A 19273-nucleotide genomic window follows, 5' to 3' on the forward strand; every position below is an offset into this window, starting at 1 on the left:
TCAGGCTCCTAGTATCATTACTCCCACAATTAAGCATTTGAGAAAACACAAATTCCACGTACATTGCCTAAAACTATTTAATGGTGTAATAACAAGATACCACAATAAATTGCCAGTTGTAACTTGTGTGTGTTTTAAAAATCTGTGTGTTCACCTGAGAAGGCAGTGATGTAGAGTTTCTCCCCCTCAGCACTGCTGACATTGTGGGGGGCTGTCCTATGCACTGCAGACTGTTCAGCAGCATCCCTGGCCCCGAATGCCAGGAGCACTCCCTTATTATTGACCATTTCAGAGGTTGTCACGTGTCCTTCGGGTTGGGGAAGAGAGAGGGGAGGTACAAAATCGCTCGGTTGGCCCCACCAATGGAACCACAAACCTGACTTTTAAAAGTGTTCTTATTGGTAAATGTTGCCGATACATCACTTAATATTGTTGCAAATCTCTTAGTAAAAACAAAAGTGCTAGTCCAGAACCACACACACCAGTGCGTGAGCACAGAATTTCAGCTCTACCTGGGATGCGCGGGTGCACACAAGTTCTAGTGGTGCCGGCCACCAGGACGATGGCCACTGTCTGTGGGCACCGCATCCTGGCACGCCAGGTGTCTCACCTCTTTGTCCATACTCTCTAAATCCTCCTTACACAGTGTGTACAGCGGCATTGTCTCTGACATGCTGGGCTGTCGCTTTCTTCTAGAAGGACCAGGCTGCTCTCCATCTTGATTATCTGGCAGCTCTTCACCAAACATCTGCTGTTGATGTGGCTGAACAACTCTGAAATGAATTTTATAGGGCCCAGATGAGGAAAGTCAGTTTGAATTCACCTTTTCAGTACTGAATCAGATTCCTGACTCTTGGAATAGGTAAACAAACAAATACATACAAACAGAGAGTATTTTACTTATGAAAAAACACCAGGTCTTGTCAACAGTACCTACTTATGCTTATCAGACTTTGTTTACTAAATCAAATATCTGCTAGCTGAGCCAGGCTGAGTGACCAATCGTGCTTACGTTTCCTCTTGTTGAAAGCTAACACCTACCTCCTTTTGTCAACAAAACCACCAATGTTCACAGAGACCATCCGTTTGGCTCTGCTCATTTTAGAACAAAGGGGAAAATGCGAAGAGAGACGACGAACAATTTCCTAGAAACCAGTAGGAAATGTTATTTTATCCTCAAAATAAGGTCAAGCAAGTCCTAAGATTAAAAAAACCAAAACACCAAACCACCATTTCTACACTATCCAGGCTATAAAAATAGAAAAAAATGTGACGGTGAATTTAAGAAAATGGACTGTACTGGGCTGAAGTTAAAGTCACGTGCCCGTGAAAGCCAGGGAGGGAGGGTTCAGAATGATGTCCGCCAGTTTTCTTAAATTATTAAATGTCACTGTAGCAAAGAGGAACCTTCTATTTCAAGGATGCTCCTGTGCCAGTGCCAACAGCATGCTCAAGTCACAGTGCTTCCTCTGTTGTGTCACAATTACAGCTCATCTGAAACAGGCTCTCAGAGCTCCCTCTACAGACACGCTTCATCTCCTCGCGTCAGGTTTCGTGGCCGTGCTTTTAAGTATGTCATGACTGTCAGAATTTAAAGGGGTTTCTGTGACAGCTGGCATTTTCTAGGGTCAGTTGCTTTGTGGGGTCGGGAGCCAAGCAAGGAAGCTTCCAGCACCTCATTGCCATCACCAACCACATGCTCACTTGCTAAGACACGGAAGACAAGGCACTAAAACTTTCTGAAGAAAAATGGGGGTATTAAAATCTAAACTACAAAATTAGGCAGAAGCAATGTATTAGGATAACCACATGTTATCTAATGAAGGGAAGATTTTTTTCACCCAGGAATATAAAGGACTACCTAAAAAATGCTAGTCTCTGTTTATTCACAAGTCGGACTATGTTCCTAGCCTCACCACTGGCCAACCCACCAGCAAGTATTCACACAGCTCAAATGCTTCATATCCCATCTTCCGACGTGGACGCCAGGGCACACGTCAGTTCACACCCACTTACCGTCAGCTCCAACCACCCAAAGCTCCTACTGTAAATATGGAAAAATGCCAAAAGTATTTTTTTACTAAAAACAAACATACTACAGTCTCCCTTCAGAGAAAACCGTTTCATAGTTTTAACCAAAACACGAAACGTGAGAACAAGTATATCCCTGTATGGTAGCTGATCAGGAGCCTAGGTGGAGCCTGGGCTGCACCTGATCTGCAGGCCTGGGAGGGGCCCTGGCTGCAGCGTCCACAGGTGTGACGACTTCATGTGCACAAGCAAAGGCACGATTCTCTTCCAGTCGTAAGACGCTGTAGATGAGTCACCAAATCCAGGGCTCCCAAGACCCCTCAGGGCATCTGCAAGATTCTCCCTTTTCCAAGGACACAGTAGAGGGGGACAGAATTTCTTCCTATATTTCCACCAAACAACAGATGACAACAGGCTGATGCACAGGCAGGGGGACCACTGTCCTCCACTGAGCCAGAGTGACTCCCAAAAATGCAAAATAAGCCACACTTCTCATTATATTTCTTTTTGTTTTGGAAAATAGTTATTTTTCATTAAAAAAGTGTCATGTTAACAGGTAACATTTTATTATTATTTTAAAATGAATGAATAAATGAGTATTTAAAAGATGTCTCCGTTTTAATTTCTAACAGGGCAAACACTGGTAGACAAACCACAGGACGAAAAGCTTGTGGCTCCTATAGCCGCAAGGCCAGCTCTCACCCTTACACCACGCTGCTCCCACGTCTCCCGAAAAACAGGAACGTAAATGTGAGAGGAAATAAAAAACACAAGATTCACTGTCCATTTCTGAAATCAAAAGTTGGACTTCTGCTTTTCTCTATCCTCCCACAAACACAACCCAAGACCCTCACAGATAAACAGGGAAGACGACCGAGGGCGGGGAGAAGGCAGCCTGGCTGGGCCCCCAGGGCCAGGAAAGCACAGCAGTGACTTCTCTCGCTCCTTTCTGCTCAGACATCCCAGAGGCTGGCAACCCAGAAACAAAACAGGCAGACACAAAGCCCCCAGAGCAGCCTGCTCTCTCCAGGACAGGACCTGGAGAAGGGCCACCTTGCTGGACAGAAAACCTTCAGACAATAACTGCTCTACTTCAGGCCAACACCACAGAAACTGTACCCCTTGACCCACTGGCAAGGCCCAATGCCCCTGCCAGTGGTCCCAGAGATGCCAAGTGGGGAGCTAGGACCTTCCTCCACACCAGTCAGGGATGAGCCCTGACCACTGAGTGTCAGTGGAGACCATGGCGGCGGCAGCCTGGACGTCCACCCCCACCCTGCAGTGACTGCGAGGTTTCACCAGCACCTGGTGGTAATGTGGACACCATCTCGTGTCAGCAGTGACCATGGGGGGACCTGGAACTCTCATGGCCACCCAGCAGTAACAATGACTGCCATCTCAGGCGTCAACAGAGGCCAAGTGGGGGCCTGGACTCCCCCAACCCTACCCGAGTGGTGCCTCCACCTCTGCTGCTGGAGCAGAGCCAGAGGAAGCCAGCAGAACAGAGGTTTACATTAGGTCCAGTCTCTCATAAGGAGATGTGAAACTGTCTGGGTTTCAACTGAAAATCACTCATCATACTAAGATCAGGAAGATCTCAAACTGCATGAAAAAGACCATCAGGAGATGTCGACTCTGAGATGATGGAGACAAAAGGATTCTCTGACAAGGATTTTAAGCCTCATGATGAAAGGCTTCAACCAGCAATTACCAGCACTCTTGAAATGAGCAAATAGAAAGCCTCAGCAGAGAAACAGGAGATGCAAAGAATAAATAAAAACATAAAAACCAAACACACACATTGGACGGACTCAACATCACAACGGAGGCAACAATGCCTGAGCTGGGAGAAGTCACAGCAATCACTCCATCTGAATGACAAGAGGACAGAGACTGAGAAGGAAACGACAAACACAGCTTTAGGGACACGTGGGCGGGTAACAAGGGTCAACACTTGAGTCACAGGCATCCCAGCAGAAGAGAGCAAACATGGCAGAGCTGGAAAAGTCCCTGGAGAACAATAGCTGGAAAAGTGCCAAATTTGGCAAAAGACATTAAACTTTCAGATTCAAGAAGCTGAGTGAATCCAAAACAGGATAAATCCCCCAAATCCACATTAATACACATCATAATCAAACTTCAAGACAAGGACAAAGTCTTGAAAGCAGTGAGAGATGTTACTCTACCAATAAGGGAAATACAACTTGAATGAGAGGCCCAAGAAGAAAAGGCACGATCCTACCAATAGAGATGAAGTGTCTGAAAAATTAAACACCTACTCATGACAAAACTCACAGAAAAGTAGGAAGAGAGGGGAACTTCCTCAACCTGATAAAGACCATCAACAGAACACCTACAGCTGACATTGCACCTAAAGGCGAAAGACTGAATGTTTCCCCCAAGATTAAGAAAAAGGCAGAAACGCCTGCAGATCAAAGGAACAGGCAGAGAACCCAGAAACAGACCCACAAAGATACTCAACAGAATTTTGACAAAAATGCAAAAACAAGACAACAGACGAAAGACAGTAGCCTTTTCAACAAATGGTGCTGGCACAAAAAAATGACCCCAACCTAAAGTTGCATATCTAGTACAAAATTAACTCCAAATGGATCACGGACTTAACATAAAACATAAAACTATAAAACTTCAGAATAAAACATAAGAGAAAATCTTTAGGATCCAGGACTAGGCAAAGAGTTAGACTTGACGCCAAATGCATAACTCATGAAAAGGAAACTGATAAACAGAACCTCAATAAAATGAAAAATTTTTGCTCTGCCAAAGCTCTGCTAAGAGGACAGAAAGACAAGCTGCAGAGTGGGAGGAAATATCTGCAAGCCACATAACTGACACAGGACTAGGATCTAAAATGTATAAAGAATTCTCAAACTCACCAGTAAAAACGAACGTCCCCTGAGAAAATGAGCAGAAGACACAAGGAAACGCCTCACTGAAGAGGATGCGCACAAGCACAACAGCCCAGAGAAAGTCCAGCGCGGCTCACCGCCGAGTGAGGGCGGCACAAGCCAAAGCACACCGTCACCACAGGCCTGTCGGAGCAGCTAAAATAAAAAATGGTGAACACCAAATGCTGACGAAGATGCAGAGAAACCGTCCTGCACTGCTAGGGGAGTGTCAAACGGTACCGCAAGTCTAGAAAGGTGGGCAGTTTCTCATGAAACGGAACATACACTCACCACACAACTCAGCAACCACACCCTGGGCACTCACATCGCAGAAATGGAGATTTACACAAATGGTTGTAGCAGCTACTTATAACAGCCCCAAGCTGGGCACAACCCATAAGTCCTCAAAAGGGTCAACGGTTACAGAAACTGTGGCACAGCCTTACCATGAAACAACACTCAGCAGTGAAAAGGTATGAACAACCGATCAGAACGACGTGGACGAATCTCCAGGGACTGTGCTGAGTGAGGTCACACACCACATGAGTCCACTGATAAACCATTCTTGGAATGACGGCAGTAGAGGGATGGAGAACAGATCATGGTTGTGGGTTAGGTCTGGGGGTGGGGCTGCAGAGATGGAGATGGCTGTGGCTATACAACAGTGTCAGGAGGCCCTGGGGCGATGGATGCCCTGCATCTGGACCGCATCAGAGATGACACCCTCCTGTAACACTGGGCTGCAGTTTTGCTAGATGCTACCATTGAGGGAGCTGGGCAAATGGCACATGGGATCTCTCTGTGTTGTTTCTCACAACTGCCTGTGAATCTAGAATTGTCTCAAAATAAAACCTTTTAATGAAAAAAAATCAAATGTTCATAACTGGTAGCACATGGTAACGATAGATAAATAAAAAGGAATTCAGAGTTTCACATGCTGTCCTTGCACAGAAATATATTTACAATGCTGTGAGCCCCAGGGCTCCCCCATGGTCTTGGTGTCCCAAGTGGAATGCCCTCAAACCAGCAGCTCTCACCTTCTCCAGATGCCTCCCTGGCACTGCTGCCTGTGAGAAGTCAAGGTTTAGGCTCAGTGACCACCCCTCAGACCTTTGCCCATCACATGGGCAGCTCCTAACACAAGGTGAGCTTGAACTGATATTGCTGAGGGACTGCACCCGCCAGCTGGATGAAGCCTGCTCTTACTTCCAACGTCTCCCTAAGCATTCTGTGCACATAAATCTTGTGGAAGAGAGGGAGCGTTCTCACACACACTGACAACAGCCAGGGAGAGTTCCAAGACACATCCACCAAGGACCTCTGATTCCAAGTCCCCCAGATGAGCCAGCACCCTAGCCCAGCACACGCATCCACACAGATATATCTGCACAGACACAGAGAGCCCACGAGGACACGCCCCCATCCCTGCACGCTCCAAAAATACCAAAGAAAGAATCACAGAAATTCACAATTTTCAGAGCCCTCAGTCAGATGAGCACATGGGAATGAAGTAAGTGCCCAGTAGCTCCAGGTACCCTGTCACAACAGGGTCTGTGCGGGGTTCCAGTCACAGACCAGGGTAGAGTCACCATTCTGGGGGGAGGAGAACAGGGCTCCCACTGGTGCGGCCCTCGACACACAGGCGTGGGGCCACTTCTAGCTGTAGGACCGGCAGGAGCAATGGGCTGACGAGCGCCCTGATGGGGTGTCTCAGGGCACAGCCCACAGTTCCAAGGATGTAGCAGTTTGGACACTCTGCTTTTGCGGGTGCTAACTGTACATATGGAGATTTCCTGTAGGTGTTGCGCAGGCACGTGTGGCCAGATGGATTAAGGACATGGATGTGTCTGGGTACAATGTGAAATCAACCAAACGGGGACAGCTCTAGGTTCAAATGGAAAGGAAATGTTTACACTAAGCCACGTGGGGTCAAGTCCACTAGGACCTGACTTTCACTAGGATTCTAGTCCCCATCGCACAGATACACAGAGCCCATGAGGACGCACCCCAGTCCCTGCATGCTCCCCTCTACTCAGAGCACTACTGCCGCTCAGACGGGGGTTAAGATTGGGATCCCTGTTTCTTATACAAATTGTTCATCTCACCGATTTTAAAAACAACTATCAACAAGCTGTACCAACATTCCCTAATTTTGGGAGAATGTATAGTTTCCTGTATGTACAAGCGAGGAGAGAAACAGAGCATAAGCAACGTGACAAAGGTTATTAGGAGAAGCCTCAGGTCTCCCATGATGTGAAAAATGACACTAGGACAACACGCTGGTTTGGATATCGCAATGCTGCTTTCCATGACGAGGTTTATGTGACTAACATGATTTAATGAAGTAAATTAATATCCTTTCATACACCCAAATGGGCTGGCGATAACTTAAGAAAACTAGTATTTTGGTGGAAATCACACTTTCAAGTTCAAAAAAGAAGAAAATTTCATCAAAAGTGAACTTGTTAGAAAAAACTACAGCCATGTGTATTCTCCTCAGAAAAGATAGGCAGAGCTGAAACATTTGTCTCTTTATGGTGTCATCTGAAACTGAATCACTGCTCTTCACATAAATTATACACGTTTCAGTACAAATACGTGGTTATCTGTTGCCTGATTATTAGTGTTATACAAATAAAAAAGTGGGAGCAACTTTATTGAAGTTTAACTTACCATCTGCAAGTCTGTTTTCAGACAACACCTAATTACTTGTTCTCACTTATCTTAGAAGCTCCCTAGCCTACTGCTACTTATTTCGAGCGAGGCTGAATAATCCCAAACCATTTTTGTATCTAATTTTTAAACATTTTAAAACAAACATTTTGAGACAACATGCCTTTGTTCTTTACATCTAAGAGAAATATGCCAAACATTTGTGATTTTACTTAACAGTATGAAAAGCAGAGTCTAAAACACAGGAATTGCTCATGTAAACATCAGTCCAGTGCTGACTCTGACTGCTTTAAATTATGTAAGCATCAGTGTAAAACTGCAATTTCAGAACTACCTTTCTGCATTATCACAGAATGCGCAGATCTCCCCATCCTCATACTTCCACTAACTCTAGTCATGAGACGCTACAGAACATAACCTAAGACAGAAATCTGAACCAGAGCCCGATATGCCAGTGAAATGCAAGGCTGACAAGGGAGTGCTTGTCACTGCTGCAGGAGCCCTCTTCGCATGCCCTCATTTTTAAATGTTACAGATCATAATGTTGTTTTACTCTACATGATAAGTTAGCAGGCATTTAAGTTAATCTAGGCAGTGACCATCTCAGGGTGGTCTAGGGGGTCTGTCAACTCTGCTAAAAGGCTGGAACTGATTGAGTCAAAAGAAGAAATACATTAACACTGAAAGGTCAAGTCCACAATAGGACAACTTCCTAAAAACTGGAAACGCTCTCACCTTCGCTGCTGTGCCAACATTCCTGTTATCGGAATCAGAAACCCCAGATTCGTCTCAGGCCCTTCCCCTCTCCGGCCTCACAGCCCATCTATCCAGCTGGGGCTTGATTCTCCTTCCTTACCCAGGACCAACCCTATGGTGCCACCACATCCCCACTGGGTCAAGGAGATGCCAAAGGGGAGCCCAAGACACCTCCCACCACCACCTGCCACCCTGAGGGGCTCAGGCACCATGGCCACCGGGCTCTAGCTGTCTGATCCTGACAGCAGTGAAATCGACAGAGAGGGTCACACCACTGCTCTCATGGAAACACAGGGCACAGAAGAGAGGGACCAGGGAGGACCAGAGTACACTCCTGCAGGAATGATCGCTTCCTGCACTGGCTGCGGCCCAGGCTCCTTTCTTGGCCCCACCCGGTCTGCACTGCTGGGGAAGCCTCTCCTGGTGGCGCCCCTCCTCAACCGCCCCCATCTCCCTCTGCCTGTTTAACACTCTTCTCTCCATGGAGCACAAGGCTGCGAAGGGCAGGACCCCACATCCCACATCCCAGTGCAGAGAACAGAGCCAGGTGCTCGGAAGGGGCTCAAAATACAAAATCCCAAATTCCCGTCTTTCTATTTACTGTAGTATTTACTTCAGCATCCCATGTCCTGTGAATAAGCAGAAAACATGGTGTTTCCACTTGTTGGAAGTCTTCCAGAGTTAAAATTCAGGGGGTACTTAGTAGCATCCCCACACACAGAGCAGGCATTTTTCAAATTCATTATCTGGCGAGTTAATGTCACAGAGGCTCCTCCCAGGACACCACTAATAGAGACACATTTTCTTCTGCTTATAATACAACTAACTCTTAAAACTCCCAAAGGCGTCTCCCAGCACTGGCAGCCCACGTTTCTGGAGAAAAGTGCGGGCCTGCTGCATGAACACCACCACAGCATCAAGCCACATGGCCAGGTTCTGCCTCGCTCACACCTCATCCCTGGCTCCCCGCCCTGCATGGTCCCTTCTGCATCTTGTCCATCCTGCATCGTCCTGCAGCTGCTGGCAGCTTTCTCAGGCTCACTGCTGGCCCTGTGTCTGGGAGGCTGCCCTGGTGCTCACGATGAACCCTATGGAGAGGCCTGGAAGTGCTTGGGCATGCGGGCCCCCATCATCAGGAAGCAGATGTCCCAGCGAATCTGCCTGCGTCCCGCGAGGCTGGGACACACTGACAGTGATTCTCTGCTCAAGTGGAATTGCCGCCTGCAGGCCTGGTGGACACTCTTCCTGACCTTTCACGCTTGGCTCACGTCCCCACCCAAGGAGACTTGGACCCCACAGACGACCCCTCCCTCCTCCCAATTCCTCCAGTGTGTGCACAGCATTCAGACAACTCAACATTCCATTTGCTATAGTTTCACGTTATCAATCTCCTCTCTACAGCCCCAATAGTCCTAAACGCCTAGTTTTGCTTACTTACGTGATGTTATAACATATTAAGGTAATTGTGGCAATTAAAAAATAACTTGCTTTAAATTCTTTTGCTATATAGACATAAAGATTTAAGAGGCAAAAATCCATCTATTATGTAAATATATACATTACATAATATAATGTAATTATGATTTAATAGCATATTAACAGTATTATTACATCATTAACATTACTGTTAATATTAGTAATTAGCAGCATGTAACGTACTACTTTATACACAGACACATACACACAGAATCAGACCTTCCCATCTCTGGTTTTAGAGAGCTGGATGTAATGTGCTCACTCTGGTTGTCTCCGTTACGCAGCTTGGTTCACTAAGTCACCGGGTCTGTAGACTTGGTCTGAGTTTTGAGTTTCTAGACCCAGGCTTCACCCTGGCCTGCCGCCCACCCCTCCTCTTCTCGGGGACCACACACACAGGTGGCATTTGGCCTTTTCCACACTAGCCCTCGCATCTGGTGACGGTTCTCTGTGCTTCCAGTTTGCACGTTTTCCACTGACCATCTTCCAATTAATTCCAGATTTTGTATTTTCCACTTCTAAAATGTTCATTTGGTTATTTTTTATAGATTATAATTCTCCACCTTTCCACCTATTTTACCCATCTGTCTTCCTACTTTATTGAACCAATGATCGCATTATCTTAAAGGCTCTGGCATCTCGGGATCCCACGCAGCCTGAGAACTTGAGGGTGTCTGTGGCCCCGGACCCCTTCTCCTGGGGTTCTGCTCCCCAAGTCCCAGCTGCTCTGACAGCTTCAGACCCCAACCTGCCTAGGGAGCCCAGAGAGACAGGGCCTTCCACTCGGTTCCTTCTCCCCCACCAACACACATGAACCACGCTGGGCCGACACCCTAAGAGAAAGGTGGGGAGTGTGGCACTCTGCCTGCCCCTCTTCAGGCTGCAGTTCAAGGCCTGCGGTGTTGGATGTGGATGCTTGCTAACACCCTCGCACAGCTGTCGTGTCCATTTCGTCACAGCCCTTATGGCTATTTGCAGCAGGAGGGTGAGTCCAACAGCAGTGGTGCCCTCACGCAGAAGCAGAAATCTTCCACATGTGGACAGGACATGTCAGGCAGAGCACTCACTAGGGGGGCAGATGCCCAGACAGACCCCAGGCCAGTAGGAGCACAGGCCCTCGGCCCCAGGCTTGGGACCATCTGCACTCCTGGAGCAGGGCAGGGGCACACCTTGAGCTGTGAAAGAACGGTCAGCACGGGAATCACCACTTCTGAATGTTTTGCCTTTGAGCGTGTGGGAAATGGCAGCCTGCATTAATCCACACTGCCCTGACGACCAGAGCTGAGCTCTTCTCCCTGCTGATGGCCCCAGGGCTCTTCTCCTGTGAGCCTCCACTCGCACCTGCCCCCACCTGGAAGGCAACCCAGGTGCTGGGTCAAGGTGGGGCCCTCCCAACGCTGTCCCGGTCCCAGAGAAGGCAGCTGTCTGCACCACTGCTCACGGACACCTCCCGTCTCCCTGACAGCTGCGTGGTCCACGGGAAATACACACAACGGCTCTGGGAATCTGGGAATGTGGTGTTGGCCTTGCTCTGAGCCGGTGCTGCACAATCTGTCCTCTCTCTGTTTAAAATCTCACTAACCTGACCCCGTCCTTGAGGCCCAGCCCTGTTCACCTCATGAGCTCCCGTGCTTACTGTGGACCCCACAGGGAGCGATTTCCTCTACCTGCCATCTCCATAGACAGGAGCCAAAGCCAGCAGGATCTGCACCCGTGGTGCCGCACGTGGGAAGGCAGGCCCTGGTGCTATGTGCAGTCTGCACCACACCTCACACCTCAGAACAAGGACGGCAAGGACGGCTCCACTCACACTCCTGAAGGCCGCGTGGGTGGCACCCCACCATCCCGCAAGGACTGGGTCCTCTCGAGGTGCATGCTGCACACCCTGGGATTTACTTTTAAATAGAGGAGCCTCGGAAATGAGGACAACCTCATCATTTTAAGCAACAAAAAAGAACATACACGACATACACGCTACACGGTAATGAACACAGAGCCCACTCTGAACACTGAAAGTGTATGCACGTTAAGAGTTTGAGAACGGGGATGATGGGATTGGATTTAAAGAAACAGCCTATCTCTGAAATCCTATGGGACAGTAAAATACAGAGCTACAAACCAAAACTCAATTTTTTTCAGGGTAGCATGAACAAGTTATTCTAAAATACGAGCGAGCACTTCTGTCCTCACTTCACGTCCTCCACCCCAGGAAGGTGAGCTCTGTGAGTCAAGCTGCTCCCTGCCAAAAGAGAACGCCCAATGTCCACCCGTCCTCGCGTCCTGAGAGGGCAGTGCTTTAAAAGATGCCCACCTGAGGTAACATTACATCACCAGAGAATCTTAAAAAGAGGGTGGAATGCAGAAGGAATCCACGGTGAGAAACAGCTCAAGAAGCTCCTGTAGAGAACACTGAGCACTAGAAATGTTGACTCAGAGAACAATACTGGGGTCCTTTGTCCTCATGGACGCAAGTCCAGGATGGCTGGGCAAGAGCAGCTGAAACAGTGCAACGTGCTCTCCTCTCCTACACCTGCCTGGGCAACTTGTTTCTCAGAACATCCCTCCAACCTACAAAACACCTCCCAGAGGAGAGAAGGCAAAAGATGACAAACCCCACAAGGAGAAGGGGGCACTCAGGATGCAAGGGGGAATCCGCTGAAGTGAAATCCTAATGGCTCATCAGCATGTGTGATGTGAGGGGGTGAGAGGTCACCCTTGGGCAGCCGGCGACGACGGTCAGAACGTGATCGTGCTCCTGCACCCGCCAGCCTGGAAATGGACAGGCGGGCACACCATGTGCTGTGCCCCCAGCACTGCCAGGGAGCAGAGGGTTGTGCCCTACTGGCAGGACTGTGAATCTCAACAAACTTGTAGCAAAATAACTGACACCATTTAGTAAAGTTCAAGGTACATTTATGCCATTTTTGAGAAGTGACTCCACAGAAACACAACCAGCAACACACGGAGGTCACGATCTAACAAATTAAATAATTAAAAGATTATGTTATTGGAAGAAAATGGAAGTGAAACTGGTGATGATGCTTTTAGGTACAAATAACCACCACCAACCAACCAAAAGCCCAAATCAAATGGGCTGACCCCAGGGCGCTTGTCCTTTTATATCTGGAGACAAACATGGGGTCAACGAACACCCCACCCAGCCTTTGGGGGCAGCTCCATCCCAAGGCTAGCCCTGGGGCTCATCCGCGTCTGAGTCAACCTTGGCTCGTGTCGGGCTCTGAAGTGTGGCTGTGGCCAGAGGAAGGCCAGAGGGTAGGGATTCAGTTCAGTCACCGCCCATTCCTGAAGGGCACTCCAGTGGAGCCACGCCAGGCAGCACAGGCCCACCAGGTCCGCTGGGAGCTGGGGTAGAAGGGAGGCCACTGCCTCAGGTGGGCTGCTAATGGTGTGGAATGGCTCCTTGGGGAAGGGCTCTGTGCTTTCCAGAAAGAAGGGGGAAAGGAGGCAGGACCACACACTTGTCAGGAAGTTCAAAGCCAGGGCCGCTCTTCAAAAGACAAAATGAAACAAAACTTCAGACCCCTCATTTAAATCTCAAAGAATGTCCTAAGGTGATTTACAAAGTGGTCTACATGAGGGTGATGTCCAGTCCACACAGAGGAAGAGAAGGGTGCGCGTATGGAGGACGTGTGGAGACTGGCTTGCTCAGGCAGTGCCTTGCTAAGGGCAGCACCAGTCCTCAATCGATTAGGTTTCTGCCATTCTCACCCCTGCCTTAGTCCGATCTGAGCGTGGAAGCAGTAAAGGACGGCCAGGGAGGCTGTGTCTACTGGAGCTGCAGAGCTGGTTCTGCGCACAGGCCCCAAGTTCGTCCTTCCTCCCACACAACTCCTGACCATCCCGCAGAAGGGACGGCCCTGGAAGGGCGAGGCAGGAAGGGGTCAGATCCAGCCCCTCCCAGGCCTGGGCTCTGCTGGGAGGAGATGGACCAGCTGTACCACATTTGTCTGGTCTACAAATGAAACAGCCTGTGCAGGACGGCACTGAGCCAGCATGTGAGCGTGGGCACTTGCAGGCACATGTGCAGGGCTTCTCACAGGGTAAACCACGGATCTGTCTGCTCCAGTTTTGGGACCAAAGATGGAAGAAGAACATGCAGAAAGGCGCAGGGGTACGTGGGTGAGGAGTCTCCAGGGGCTGGGAGTCAGAGCCCTCAGCCTGGTAGCCCACCTCCAACTCAGGACAGAACCAGCCCCTAACCTCACACGCACACTCCACCAGCACCTCGTTCAGCAGCTGGTAGAGCTGGGACAAGTCTGAACCTGAGAGGGAATCCCTGCTGGGGCGGCAGATGTACCTGAAGGAGGAGTGCTCCACGTGCACTGGAAGGGAGCCGGGGGGCCCGGGGCCTGCGGTGCCCTTCCGAATGAGCTTGCCCGTGTTGGCGTCATAGATCCGAACTTCAGGACCAGCCTGGGCCCTGGGATGGACAGGCGTCGGATGGAACACCGCGGCTGGAAGTGCACTCTGCCTGTCAGGAAAGGCTGCCGGGCTTTCCTCCCTGTAGGATGAGAACGAGGCTGTGAGGAAGCACCGGAACTGACGCCCAGCAGCCACCACTCAGGCCTGAAGTGGCATCTCCCTCCATCTGAGGCGAGAGCCTGTGCAGGTGAAGACACGAATCTTCTTAAATTCTAGGGCCCAACCCCAGTGCGAAAGCGACCCAAGGTGCTGTGGAGAAACAGGCCTGCGGGGACCTCAGCATGGAGTCTGCATCTGTTGCTTCTCTGATATCTAGTGCAGGACGTCACCTCTAAAGACTATACTCAAACTCGACAAACAGCAGGAAGCACTTTTCAAGCCTTTCTCAACAGAAATAGGCATTCCCGCTTTTCGCCACTGTCCCAACATGTGGGACAACTCCCTCCCACAACTGTGCAGAAGATGGGACCCCCTCTTTTCCCTTGCCTCCCCTTTGAGCTTTTACACTCTGCCACCTGGCCCCATTCTCCACCCGTGTCCCTCGCTGTCAGCCTCCGTAAAACCTTCGTGCAGTTTATGTGACTACCTCCCAGTCCTGAAAGAAACACACACAAACTGATCCACTGCTAAAAGCCAGCTCCGCTGTCAGAAGAAAAAGCAGGTCTCTTCCCTAGGTGATGATGTCCCACAGGTGCTTCTGAAGACAAGCTGTGCTGGGGGAGCTCGGAGCAATGGTAGGGAGAGCAGCAGGGGGGCAGGTGAGAGGCCTCTGGAGAGGGAGGCAGTAGCCTGTGGGCACCGGCAGACCTGGGCCCTTGGAGCCTCCCTTTTCTCACCTGCACATGGGGACGACATGGGGATGACAAACCCAGCCTGGGGTGGGCACAGCGATCACACAAGACAACCTGCACAGTGCTGCGAGCAGGAGGCTGGCAGCGGAGGTCAGCTTCTAGGATGAGACAGGCCTGCCCAGGACTGAGGGCGTGGGCACCCCGTGGGACCCGCCACAGGCATGGTGCTCACCTCTGCGCTCTGCCATAGTCGTCCCTGAGCGGGAAGAGCTGCTCCTCCACCTTGTCCCACCGCTCCAGGCAGCTCCACAGCCAGTCGGGGTTGACCACGTGCAGCTGCCCGCACTCCTGGGCCTGGCGCACCTTCTCCGTGCCTGCGATCAAACAACTGCTTCAGTTCAGCTGCTGTCGAGCGAACACTATGCCGGGGCCCTGTTAGTCAGGCAGGCGGGAGAAGGACTGGGAGCCTGTCTGGGTCCAGGAGGGGCAGCCTCGCAGCAGTGGAAGGAGGTCAGACGCGTGGGGGCAACGTGTGTAATCACCCAGGACTCTCGGTGAGCCCCTGCTGGCACAACTCCCGTATCTCAGCGTCTACTCCAGAGCCTCAGCTCTGGGCTTCACTGCTCATCAGCTCCTGCCTGCCCTCCCTCGGCAGCCTCCAGGCTCTTCCCCTGGAGCACTGGGCTTCCGTCTCCTGGGATGTCCCACAAAGCATGGGGGGAGATGCTGTGTGGTCTCACTGGACGCAGTGTGATGCCCACAGACGCGCTGGCCAGAGAACAGAGAGGGGAGTGATGTGGATGACAGATGAGCCCGGGATCCCAAAGCCAAGTACTCTAGCTCCAGGCACCCTGGCAGGTGAGTTGTGGCGCCTCCTATTTCTACAGGACGTTTTCCCCGCTGCCTCCACACGCATCCTGGTGTGAAGCCCCAAAAGCCTGAGCCACACCCTCACCTCCTCTGCACCCTGTTGCCTTCTGCCCTAGAGCTGCCATTTCTCACTCTTCCCCAAGACCACGTGCTTGGCGTTCCCAAAAGCTCCTTCTATCACTGCCACCTGCTGAGAAACTCACCACAATATGCTTTTCTTGCTGCACCGAGTCTCAGGTCCTCTGCTGGACATTCAAAGCCCCCATCCCAGCTCCCCTCTGCCGAGATCACATTGTTACCCCACAAGCCTGCCATCTCCCATCCAGCAACAAGGCCAGGGATGGAATCCAGGCAGGGGAGACCCACAGCCAGGTCGGGTGTGCAAGCAGTACAAGTGGGACGGGAACAGAGGTGCGGGTACAGTGCCTGACGTGCACGCAGCTGCATCTTTTCAAATGTCCTTAGTTGTCAGGTGAGGACAGCATCCTGCTCACCACAAGCTTAGGGAGGACCATGCTGCATCATGACCACGAGAACACAAAGGCCAGGCCAGCTGTTGTTCCTGTCATCAAACACGTGTCTACAGGCAAATGAGCAGCAACGTCAGGATCTAGTGGGACGACTAAAGGGCAGGCACCTAGGCAGGGGTCCAGGACCAGGTGGATATATTCACTGACCTCAGAGACTCCTTCCTTGCACTGCCCGCTGCTCAGGAGAGAGCTAACTAGCTGCCTACAAGGATCATTTTAGGCTGCCCCTTACCTCCCAATGAGAACCTTTCAACATTTCACACTGAGACGGAAACTTCCGTTACCCCTTCACGCAAAAGCTTTTCTGAGCACATGCGTGCCATGTGCCACATGGCACACAGGGGACCCATGAGTCAAGCACACCCATGCATGGCATTGCAGAGCCTGCCCTGTGCCCTGGGGCAGTCATCGAGAGCCCAAGCTCAGGGGGTGCGGCACAGGAGGATGAGGGGGCCCGCAGCAGTCTTTGGGGAAATGTGAAACTGGTCATGAGGAGCATTCTTAAACAGCAACGCAGTTGGTTTTTTTTTAAGCAACTAGGCGTAAGCCTTCCTTTACGACCTGCCCATCACAGAGGGGCTGCTTTACTCGGCTGCAAGCACTGGAGTCTGAGTGTCCAAGGTGGATTTTTCTGTAACGAGGCAACAGGCCCATCCTTATTTTTCCAACTTCAACCATTTCTGTTGTGTGTTGCTCCAGCTGAAATCTTTGCATTCCGCTTTCTAATTCGATCTTTTATCAGCTAGACTGAGTGTCCTGATAATTATGTAATTGGCCCTTAATCCCTCCTTCATAAACTCACAATAGTCCGTTCCCCTCCCACGAATGGCTTGCACTACGGTGGGAGATCCTGACTTTACACACAGCAAGTAGGGGCGGCTGTCCAAGCAACTTGATGCTGTACCGACAACATGCAACCAACATGCACAGGAGAGCATGCTCGTGCATGTAAAGCCCATACGGCACCCAGAAAAGCAGTCAAATTAGACTCTCACCAATGCATAAGCATCAATAAGCTCTTAAAAGGCAGTGATTCAGGAAAATGCTTCGGAAAATCCAATGTGAAATCAGCAGCCATGCTGCTCTGTGCGAGGAGCCCCGCAGGTCATCCTTGTCCCCCCACAGGCAGCACGGGGCAGGGAGGGACGGGGAGCCCCGCAGGCCACCTTTGTCCTCTCACGGGCAGCACGGGGCAGGGAGGGAGGGGGAGCCCTGAAGGCCACCCTTGTCCCCTCACAGGAAGCACAGGGTAGGGAGGGAGGGGAGGACTCACCTGCCCGCGCTGCGACCAAGTGGGTGGCTCTGTTGGGGTCGTTGGGGTCCAGCACCAGCTGAGTGAGGATCTTCGCTCCGAGGGCCGTGGCGTGGTAATGCTCCCGGGTCTTCTCTATCGGGAAGTTTGTTGGGTGCAGCCCACTAAATATTATGGCGACGTCTGCCAACACTTTGCTCTTGAGCTCCGGGACGATCTTCCGGATGTCAGGGGCCTCCTGGATCTCCCCACTGAGGAAGCGGTCGTACTTGGCGTAGTAGTCGGAGTGCACGCGGGCAAGGATCTCTTCCAGGTAGACGAGGTGGTCGTCGTCATCGGTGTCCTCCTCCTCCTCCTCCTCCTCCTCCACGCTCTGGTCCAGGGACTCGCCCACTGTGATACCCGACTGCTCGCTGTTCTGGGATTCCGTCTCGGCCTCCTTCCTGTCGGCACAGCCGCCCCCGAGCCCGCAGAGGCTGTCCCGCTCGCTGTCCTCTGGCATGTCTGGATGGGCGCTGGGCGTGGACTCTCCGCAGTGATTTGCTCCTGCAGGCCTGTCACCTCCTGTGCCCGGGAGGCCGCCCTGCGGCACCACTTTGCTGGCATCTCGTGTGGCTTTAGGCTTTTTCCGGCCCCTCTTCTCCCCACTTTCGCCATCAGAGGCGGCGGAGGACGACTGACCCTCTGACTCGCTGCTGCTCTCACTGTCACTGGATAAGTCAAAGTCCAGGTCGGCGCCCGCCGTGCCCTGAGCGGGCCGCTTTTCAGGCAATGTCCGACTCTGCTGTGGAGCACTCGCTGGGGGACCCCTACCATCGGCCAAGGGGGTGCGGGTAGCAGGCCGGGTGCCCCTCTCCTCCTCCTGACAGGGCAAGGGCCAGTCCCCCCGCAGAGGAGCGGCTCCGTTGAGTTCCCTGGAGGGCTTCCCAAGCCCGTTACTCTGCTCGACCCCAGAAACCTGCCTTCCTTCCTCAGGGTCCTTGACAGACGGAGCTTGCTCTGTGAGCTCGGCGCCTTTGGGAGAGTGATTCACTGCGTATGCACACAAAAGGAAAGGCCACTGTTACTTACTGTGAAATGTGGAAGCAGTCTCGTGACCAGCCTCACCCACACTCCAGATCTGGGGTGGGAGACTTCTGCCGGCGAGGACCAGAGAGCAAGTTCTTCAGGTTTGGGGGCCACGTACTTTTGGTTTCTACACGACTTAAAAATGCACTCGACACTCCCGGGTTACAGGCTACGGTCAGACAGCAGCCGCCCCGCTTCGCTCCTGCAGGCCCCACTTCTCTTCCCAGATCTCTAAGTTCTACATTAGTGACTGCAGCAATTACTGTAGGCCTCAAAGTATCCTATTTAAAAACTAAAGATCATCTGAAACACTAAACCAAACCTTTACATTTTCTTCAAAGACTTTGGCTTCACGCTGCCTGACAGGTTAGACCTGGTGGTTCCTCAGGCTCCAGGGCACGGCATCCGTCATCCACATGCTGGAGCCTCTATCCTCGTCTACTCTCTCCAAAGAACCTACAGCCAAAGTCCCAG

At 51.1% G+C, this 19273-nt stretch overlaps 1 protein-coding gene across 5 annotated transcripts in view; it reads right to left on the reverse strand.

Moving 5' to 3' along the window:
- The window catches only part of CTDP1 (CTD phosphatase subunit 1), an 81195-nt gene that overhangs the window by 37386 nt on the left and 24536 nt on the right, over positions 1-19273 (reverse strand). For 3 of the 5 annotated variants that reach the window (XM_070512809.1, XM_070512808.1, XM_044744008.2), the window contains exons 8-11: positions 17753-18763; positions 15312-15453; positions 14164-14367; positions 611-773 (exon numbers count right to left, since the gene is read on the reverse strand). In XM_070512809.1, the coding sequence (XP_070368910.1) occupies positions 611-773; positions 14164-14367; positions 15312-15453; positions 17753-18763 (1520 nt within the window). The remainder of the gene's footprint in view (positions 1-610; positions 774-14163; positions 14368-15311; positions 15454-17752; positions 18764-19273) is intronic. The other 2 variants (XR_011504343.1, XM_070512810.1) reach the window with 1 other exon arrangement.

This window comes from Equus asinus, chromosome 7 (assembly GCF_041296235.1).
Source record: "Equus asinus isolate D_3611 breed Donkey chromosome 7, EquAss-T2T_v2, whole genome shotgun sequence".
Lineage (NCBI taxonomy): Eukaryota > Metazoa > Chordata > Mammalia > Perissodactyla > Equidae > Equus > Equus asinus.